The sequence below is a fragment of the Montipora capricornis genome, chromosome 2 (genome assembly GCF_036669925.1).
Source record: "Montipora capricornis isolate CH-2021 chromosome 2, ASM3666992v2, whole genome shotgun sequence".
Taxonomy (NCBI): Eukaryota; Metazoa; Cnidaria; class Anthozoa; order Scleractinia; family Acroporidae; genus Montipora; species Montipora capricornis.
Window position 1 is genome coordinate 52,734,775 of NC_090884.1, and position 10,000 is coordinate 52,744,774.

Here is a 10,000-nt window from a genome sequence, read left to right on the forward strand (position 1 = left end):
AATCGACGTGAGTCGTTTCACGTCATAGTTCGTTTATGTGTTTATATTTGCAAATAAAAGTTTCTGTATTAGTAAGGATTAGATCATCCATTGGGCCATCCGCTCGGAATTTATAGCACAGCCTTTTTATTTTGCCGTGTAAGGAGTCTCTGACTTTTGATCTTCGATAGGAACCCATAAATTTATCTGCTCAATAAAACAAAGATTCTAAACACTCATTTGTTATTTTAGGGGCGGGTCTGGCGGTTTTCTGCCTTTTGGGTTCGATTATATGAAAGCGACAATTGGTTCTTCTTTCCTTAATTTTTTTGCAAAACTCTTACAGTTATTTGGAAGGAAAACGCTCTTTCGTCGTCGCTTAACCATTTTTGCACATACTTTCTGTATTGCTGTTGTAGAATGATCTGTTCTTTCTGTTTCCATCCAAAGCCACGTTCAGATATTGGACCTCTGACAGCGGTCATTTGTTAAGGAGTTTTTAATGGCTTCCTGTGGAAGTCAAGTCGGGGTGAATTTACATTCGGGCTTGAGAACCAAATGATGTGTGCGGATCGTTGTATAAAACAGGGTGGTTTATATTTTGAATTAAGTAGGATGAAGAAGATTCTCTCGTTATTTTCGCTCTTTCCGGTGCTTAAGTCTTCATTACGAGCGGATTAGATTCTATTTTCGTTCTTGTTCATTCTTTGATTTGTCGTTTGATCTCCTTTTGTTGCTGCATTGCTCCAAAGAGTCTTGAGCCTTGCTTTCTTGTTGTGAATGGTTTGACGTCATTTTTAACCTCTCGCTTGAAGTACCACTTAGCTTTGACGTATGACGTAACGTTTTTATAGCCAGATCTGGGATCGTTGTTCTGGTGATATGCTTTGTAACTGGCGCTGATTTTAAGCTCAAAGTTTGGCAAGTTTTCGCGATCGTTTCACCTGAAATCTAAGGTTTTCAGTTTAAGATGGTATGTATTTCAGTATTTCAAGGAATTGTTTGCTGTTTAATTTAGGGAAAGTTCTTAAGGGCTGGATCATTTAAATCTACGTCTCCTCGCTCACCAAGAAGCCATTATACAATCAACACTCACTGACTTGTATCATTCATGGAAGATGCAATTCCAGTCAGAAACCATCGTTACACGCTTATAACGGAGCTGAAAGCAGTGTCGGGAATTTGAAGTCGATATAAATGTTAAATATGCTGAAAGAAATTATTGAAATTCACCTTTGCTTCGTGGTTAGGGTAGCAATGTTTTTATTGATTTGTAGCGGCCGCAAGATATTCTTCGGTTCCTGTCGTTTGCCAATTTACCTAACCTCGGAGTGACTTGACTTCCGACACGCGTTTCAAAAGTTCATTCGCTCTAAGTAAATTTTGAAGGAGAAATAATTTAGTATTTTACCAGGCCAATCTGTATTTGCGCATATTGTGTACGATTGGCGGATGTAGTGATGGAAGACTCGGACAACGACTCAAGGAGTGTTTTTTCCTGTATGCACTTATTGCAAAATTATTGTCAAAGCACTTTTACTCAAAGCACTGTCAAAACAGTCTTAAGTCACAGATCATCGTTTACCAGAAAAGAGGACACTTTTAAGCGATCCTTAGCCATTGTAAATAAGAAGGTTGTTTATGACAGTTAATGCATCATCGATCTTGCACTTCTAATTAGCGTTTTTTGGAGGATTTGTTCTCGAGTTGATGTTGTGTTTAGGGCAAGTTTGCACTTCGAATTCTTCTTTTTTTTCAGTTTAAACACATTCTCATGGCGAGGGTACATTTTTTACATATGCAAAGAAACGTTAACTCTGATGGCAAAAGAGAATACCGGTGTACATTGAATATAGTATAATAGAGTAAACACCGGGTACACAATAGTCAAACAATTACCAAACAATTACCACTGCCTACTTCTTGAGATAAGGGAGCGTTGAGCGCAAATTTGCATCTCGAAATTAGCAGGGCTTGAAGCAGCCAATACTAGCGCCCGGAGGCTAATGTTCCGCGCATGTCATGGACACAAGAGGGAGTTTTAAACAACAGTAACAGCGACGAAAACTCTTCAAACCTGCAGATTTACGCAGTGTGTGCATTTTGTATCTTAATATACTTTTTTTGACGCCCCCTGCAAGACGACAAAGAAACTAATAACACGCTTTCGCATATATACTCATAACAAAGATCTCTTGTCCCTTTCTGCGAGAGAATTCGCCATTCATACGTCGTAAAAGTTGGCAAAACCAGCCGTCATCCCAGGTATTCCTAACAGTGACCTCCAAAACTGTTTTGCGCCGCATTTTTAATTCTTTCAAAGCGGATTGTGTTGTCATCTCGGATATACCCGGTGCCTCTCTCACTATCAACGAACGCCGGTTTTGGCAACTTTTAGTGGGGACTTTAAGATCTACGACGGCGACGTCGACGAAAGCGCCACAAAACAAGAACATGATTGGTTAAAAGAGGAAAAATAATCGTGTTACACGTGCGGCACGCATTTTAGCAAATAATTTGACGGTACATTGCACGAGCAACGACGTGAAACCACCAACAAGAGAAACCTTAAGCAAGGACGACGTCTACGACGGCTGAGAGAACGTGCGTTTTAAATTTTGATACACTTCTTTGCCGTTCTCGTCTTGACAAAGACGTGAAATGATCGAATTTGATGTCATGTGGAGGACGAGAGCACCTGACGTTAATTTTTAATTTTCGCTCTTAATATCCACACCGTTCTCGCTAATTTTATTCGTGGAATGTGGACTCACAGTTTCCATGCCGCGCGACTTGGAGTAATCGAAGAATTAATACAGTAGAGCGGTTTTCAATTGAGTGTCGAAAGTAATTAGTGAATTGCTTTGGTTTATGATTACTTCACTCAGTGATTGGTTCAAAGTTCTCGCGCCACTTTTTCAACCAATCAGAAGTGAAACCAAAACCAATCGTGGCTCGCGCGTACATTTTCCCGCGCTTTGTGTCGGCTACGTGTAATTACTTCGACTTTTGATTGGTTTACCGGATTGTCTCCGTCCTTTTTGATTGGCGAAAGTAATTATTTTGGTTTTGGTTTTACGACACTCAATTGAAACTCGCTCTAACGAGCAATAATATTTTTAGACAACGTTCTCGTAGGCGTCGTCGTGGTCGCCCTTGCCTAAGGTCCCTAATTTGAGGTTTTGACGGCAACGTGAGCACGCAAATGAGAACCGTTCATTCTTTATTTTTACTGTGAATCTGCTCGTATCCAATTTGTTTTTAGGATACATTACTTCGCCTACGTGTACAACGCTAACGAGATGGAGTAATGGCGAAATACTCGAGATTGTGCAAAGTCATATTTTGAAGTAACGTTTTAGTTGACATCGCGATATCGCCCACCCTGCGAGGAGAGCCTCTCCAAAACTCACCAGAGGGCGAACAAGAGAGTTTCTGCAGAAATCGTGTCAAGTCTTTCAAGTCGCCGCAGCCCAAGTTTCTGGGATAGTCATTCCGGTCAAACGGGTTTAGGCAGCGCGCGTATCATATTTTTGACGAGGCGAAGGTCAAAATCGAGCCTTCAGTACGAAAATCAATATGGCGTCTACGAGTGCGATTGAGACTGGGCCTGGGGTTGAAACTGTCTCCAAGCAACGGCTTACGCATACTCAATAAAGAATCTACACGATTTCTGCCGAGTCCTTCTTTCTCGTCGAGTTAAGAAAGGCTCAGCTGGCAGGGTGGATATCGCCTTCTTAGATCTGAAAATCCCACAAAGAAGTGCGGCGTATTAGCCAATATCACAAATACCATAATACTCTTTGTTTGTCCTTTCAAAATTTTGCGTAAGCATTGTTTCCAGTTTCTTTTGGGACCATTATAAGTCCCAATAGAAAGTAAAAACAATGCTGATGCTAAAGTTTGGAGGGACAAACAAAGAGTATTACGGTACTTTTGATATTGGCTAATTAAAACTGAAATCTCGGGGCGAAAGTGTATTCTTGCTATGTTACTTTATATTTGCGATAAAACATGCTTCGAGGTTCGGTGTCTGGGTATTTTTGACAACAAGGACTTTGACATTTCGCCCACGGTGAACGCATTGGGCTAATTTTCGTTTTCTTTTCAGGGAAATAACAAACCTCGCACTTCCTCTCTGACTTCACGAAAACCGCTGGACCATAGTGATGTGCAAGTACGAGTTAGCAGCCAAGAGGTATTTGTCCAATGTCAACTAAATATCAAGGAAAAGCAACTTCAGAATACCCGGCCACGATTGCGTGACATGGAATTAGCTTAGAAGGAAAACTTAGAAGAAGCATCCTAAACCTTCATAATAGCTAAGCTCCGGTCTAAAAACGTTTCTTTAGGCCTAATTAGGCCTAAGGTTAGCTGTTATAAATGTTTAGGATACTTTTCTTCTAAGCTAATTCCATGTCACGCAATCGTGGCTGGGTATTCTGAAGTTTAGCCCAAGGAAAACTTTAATCATGATTCAGTCGGGTGAAAGTTAAAAGTTCAAGGGTAACGGGGTTTCACTCGATTGAAACTAAATTTCCAGGAAGCTTAAGAAAGAACGACGACGTCGGGTGCGAAAATCATCTGGAAATGAAACTTTTCGTCATTGAAATCATTTCGCGATTTTTCTAAGTTGTTTGAGGTGTAACATCCAGAGCAACTGCCCAGGGATTTTGCCTCGGCTGATATCATTGGTGTAGATTAAAGAGACACTTTAAATTTTATCGTCGTGCGCTCTCCTCGTCCACGTAACCTCGTGTTTGGTCTTTTTCAACTTGAGGCAGCGTAGACAAGGACAAGGATGACGGCTACGAGAACGTTATTTAGGAGCGCATCATTCTAATAATTTCAACATTATTCTGAGTGGCACGGCATAGTAAACGTGTGCGAACTTCCCAGGAAAAAAAATTGTCTGCACGTTGTGGATGTCTTAAGAGAAGCATGAAAACTTTTCGTCAGGTGCTTATGTCTTTCGCATAACTAATCTCGTACCCAGATCTCACTCTTTCTTAGTCTGAAAAAGTGAGGTCTGGTAAAGGTCGATACTAGACCATTTTTCATTGGCTACAGTGAAAATTGTCACCGTGATAAAAACTATCCGATTGGCTCTTTTACATCTCCAATAGCCCACTTTCGATATATTAAAATTCAGTCCTTAACAAAAGGCATCATCTCGAGGCTCTGGGGAATGAACTCATACAAATCCTTATATTTATTCCCCAGAGCCTCGAGATGATGCCTTTTGTGTAGGACTGAATTTTAATCGAAATTAGTCTATTTTCGTGGTAATTGACCTCTTTAGCTTGTACGTTTTGTTTTCCCATTTCAGGCCACGTGTTGTTCCCAAGGGAATCTACCTTTTGTTTCTCCATAAGCTATGCATACGTATGCACGTGCATAAGACGACATTTGAAAGGACCTTTTTCCTAGAATAGCAATGGGAAAAGAAAACGTACAAGCTTAAGAGGCCTATTCAACCATGTAAATTTGCCAACATACCAGTTGGAAGGACAGTAGACCAAATCGACTAACCCAATGTTGTACCCAATTCAAACCCTTTGGGAATTTGACGTTTTGTTCCAGATATTCCCATATCATTAAATTTGAATGGTATACTATAATGCAAATGCAATACACAAAGAATCTTAACTCCCGCAGATAATACCTAACAACCTCAGTATGAGAGCGACTTTCGCATAACCTTGAAAAAGTGTTTGCAATTTGTTTCACGGACGAATGTTTGGCAAGATCAAAACAAAGCTTCGCCTTATTCCCGCCAAGGAAACTCCTAATATGGAGTATACCGTGGGATTGCCCAATCACATTACGCCACTGCAAATGTCGTAAAAGCGAAACTTTCCAGAAAGTTCCATGGAGAGATGACGAAAGAGATAACGTTGTTTTTATCCGCGTTCGCTGAGCCAATGAAAATTTGCGCTCGTTTGTTTTGTTCGATAAGCCAATTAAATGTTTTGCATTTTTGTTTACGTTCTGTTTTTTCGTTTGTTTTTCAAGGTCATATGAAAGTCGCTCTAACCCGCCTTGACAGATAAACAACGCTCTGTTTAGGCAGAGAATAACTGCTGGGTTAGGCACTGATCACTAGTGATTAGGGTCAAGCGCTGACTCGAAATGGTTAGCTTTCATAAATCGTTCTGATGACGCCATAGTAAAACTGTAGTAAGACTTTTGGCACTTTATATACGCAAAACTAAGTACTTCACCTTATTCTAGTCCATTCTAGTCGCAACTATTTCTTTTTAGGGTACTTTGCGAACATTATACAACGTTGACGAGGTGGAAAATAGCGAAGGCCTTGCGATAATGCAATGTTATAATTTTGAAGTGGCGTTTTCGTCCACGTCTTCGTCTTAGATCTTTAAGTGCCTAACGTGTCGTTGCTTGATCGTTGTTGGTAACTTTCTGAATCGGCTTTCTTTTTATGTCATGTATCATCTGCAGACAGACAACGGCTTGGACGACTTCTTCGAGTTCCTGAGCCGTTGCCAAGGAAACAGAATGGACGAACAGCGGTGCGAGCTGCCTGAGCCGCCGATCTCGAAAAGCAAGAGCACAGAAGACATGTTGGATATGGTGGAGCGTGTTCAGGGAGACAGAATGGATGAACAACGCAGTGATTTACCCGACGACGAAGACCCACCAGTAATAAGTAAGTTGAGGATCGGAGTACTGCGCGGAAGGTCGCGGGATGAACATTCCGATTGGACCAACACTCAGGGTTTTAAAATAACTCAGAAGAATATGCTGCCTTTGTAATGACGTCTCCAAATGGCTAGATTCTCTAGACTAAGTAATCTCGGATAAGGACGATAAACCATAGGCCCTGCCTCACAACCATTCAATAGGGAGCTTAAAGCACACGCATTTTTGAGACGCGGACAGCAACCGGAAAAGAACATTTCGCGTGCGAGGACAGTGGTGTTTCCCAGGTTTTTATACTAATCATCTGTAATGGAGAAAAGATATAGAGCAATGTAACTATTGTTGTGTGAAGACAAGTTAAAAGGGAAAACAGCTCACTTCCAGTTGCCGTGCGCGTCTCAAAAACGCGCGTGCTTAAGCTCCCTAATGTTCATAACACGGTGAGATCGTCCATGGGTGTTGTCCATCTATGTGTAAATTAAATGAACTCGACAATCGGCCTGTTTCATAGCCGGCTGTTCTGGAGTGTTTTAGCTGGTGGAAGCACAATCGCTGTTCTTCTTGGAGATATGTTCTCCATCTTGTATTGTTGGAGCAAATGAAGATTGGAAAGAGAAAGGAGGTTGCCTGCAGGCTTCTGTTTAGAGTAGCCTGTTGACAGTCTCTTAATTTCCTGTTTGATTGTCGAGGTGGTACCCGTCTTTGCACTGCGTCTTTGCACTGCTACAATAATTTTACCAGTTTGTGCTTGCTGTTTCGAACAAAGATGTCGGTAGTTTGCACAGTCGACCGATCTCCAAGGTCGAAGGGAAAACTGATAGGGAAGAGTAAACAGCCAACGATTAGAAGAGCCCATGAGTAGGACCCTCAATATGCAGCATCAGTCCTTGAGTAAACCTTTGCGCGTATCTTTTTATTTTTAGAACTAACCCTTCAGCAGGAGACTCGCATTTTGCTATTTTTGTCTTCGTTAGACAAAGACTGTATTATGATTGGCCATTTAAACAGTGCGTGCAGAGCCGAAGAACTCGAAGATACGCGCAAAGGTTGACTCATAGGGCTTGTGTGGGAGAAGCAAGCTCCTACTCGAGGGCTCCTGACGATTAGAGGAAAGGGAAAAAAATACGTATTCTTTACTGTCGAATTCCCTTCATCCCTTCTCACCTCAAATTCAACGTGGCTATTCGGAACGTTATCAAAAGCGAAGAATAACGAGGTAACACTCATTCACTTCTTGGACGCTACCATTACCACTGAGGCCACTAGACCCGGTTGTTCGAAAGCCGATTAGCTTGATCCAGGATCGCTTGAGCGTAAACTTTTGTTTCATGTTTTCAACTCTTTGGTGAAAGTTTCTTTTGCTTAAGATTGACTTCTTCTAATGTAACGTTTTGCCGACCGGGCCTTGGACTTTGGTGCAGGCGGTCATGGGTTGAAAAGCGGGCCAAACCGACACTTGAAGTCTTAAAGGATCCTCGATTCATATGAAAGAGTAATTTTAAATCGGGATAAATCATGTTCGTTTATGAAAATTGTTTGTATCAGAATCGCTTATTTTCCGGGCACCGCCATCTGGAATGATTAAGGGAGCTCTTTTTAACCACGGGTGGCAAGCGGAAGTAAGGTGTTTTCCTTTTTAACTTGTCTTGAAACCACCACACTTATTAACAGGGCTTGAAATTAACGAAAAATTCCAGTCGTAATTTTGCGACAAGATACGAAAATGTAGTCGCAATTTCGCAAAATTTAGTGGCAAATTCATCACGCTGCATTGTGTTGTCAGCGGTGTAGCAAAACAAAATATGAGCCCACAATACTTGTGTTGAAAGAAGCCGCTGAAAATGGCGAATGATATCGATGGAATAGCGAAATTACGCTACAATCTTCAGATTGAAACAAAACTCCAGGCGAGAAACAAAATAATTTCGTCATTTTTTCATTTATTTTAGTAAAAAGAGCAGCAAAGCGGCAACTGCTAACCCTTTTGTTTCGAAAGAGCGAAGATGAAAACAAGTTGCAAAGGGAAAGAATTCAGTCACAAATACGACTGTATTGGTCGCAATTTCAAGCCCTGTATATTAATAAGTATCAGAGAAGTTTAGACTGTTAGAAACTGCTGTCCCGGCGTGCGAAATGATCACTTTTGCGATTGACCATTGATCACGGACTTCAAGATCTACGATAGCGCTGTCGTCACGTTAAATAACTTTGCGTTATCGTAAGTTTTGCGCGATTATTCCATCTCCTTCACGTCGTACAAAGTGGGCGAGGAATCCTGAAAAATAAGTTGGCACGAGCGGTTTCAGACGCAGAAGTACTACCGATCAGGACAAACGTAACACCTCGTAATAGACAATAGAGAACTTAAGAAACTACGTCGGCGACGGCAACAACAAAGCGACAAAACAATTATATCATTGGTTAAAAGAGGAAAAATGATCGTGCGGCACGGATTTTAGCTCATATTTGTGCTGTACTCTACATACCAACGACGTGAAATCACCAAATTTAAGGTTTTGGCGACAACTTGAGCATGCAGCAGAGAATCTTTCATTCTCTATTTTCGTTCTGAAACCGCTCGTACCGACTTTTTTTAGCGGGGTACTTCACCCAGTGCACGACGTGAATGAGATGGACTAATCGCCAAAAACGTAGTTGTATTTTGAAGGTCCTTCGCCCATATTGTTAACTGTGAACGAAATGGGATGATAACGAAATACGTTAAATACCGCTAGTCACGATGATGGTACCCGGGAATTTGAAAACAATCATTTAATTTGGGTATTGACATTCTCTTTAAAACAAATTTCCAACAAGTTTGATTCTAAACATTATTTAATGTGGTTAAAAGTTATTGTTGTTTGAATCAATGTTCACTTTCATCATGTAACTGAGGGTAAAGTGCAGCCTTGTAATGACAGTGCTACATGTAGGTTTGCTTCCCATCTGCCAATGGGAAGCTGAGGCCCAGAGTCGGTAGTCCAAGTGTGACAAGAGTCGTTGATGAATTATGTGGGACGACACACAAAGAGTAAACGACCCTTGGAACCCATGACCCGCTGTGTGGGATGTTTCCAAAAGACGGTGGAGTTTGGGGCCATGTATACAAACTGCCTTAAGTCAAGAGGACTTAAATGTGCGCTAAAACAAGTGTAATTTTCTTCTTTTGTTTTCTCTCTTTTTTTTTAATAATTAGGAAAGTCAAGGAAAGGAGAAAACAACAATGGCGATGAGGATCTTTATGAAATTGTGCTGCGTAGTCAAGTTAGTGAAGAACTTCTTTGAAACGCTTTACGTATCTCCCTCGCAATTTTTCAAATGTGTTCTTCAGGTTTGGACCTCTTTCATGCCCATTCCT

General features: G+C 41.1%; 1 protein-coding gene across 1 annotated transcript in view; it reads left to right on the plus strand.

Moving 5' to 3' along the window:
• The window catches only part of LOC138026745 (G-protein-signaling modulator 2-like), a 30,963-nt gene that overhangs the window by 19,730 nt on the left and 1,233 nt on the right, over positions 1-10,000 (plus strand). The window contains exons 11-13 of the mRNA XM_068874202.1: positions 4,091-4,177; positions 6,442-6,649; positions 9,839-9,906. Of these exons, the coding sequence (XP_068730303.1) occupies positions 4,091-4,177; positions 6,442-6,649; positions 9,839-9,906 (363 nt within the window). The remainder of the gene's footprint in view (positions 1-4,090; positions 4,178-6,441; positions 6,650-9,838; positions 9,907-10,000) is intronic.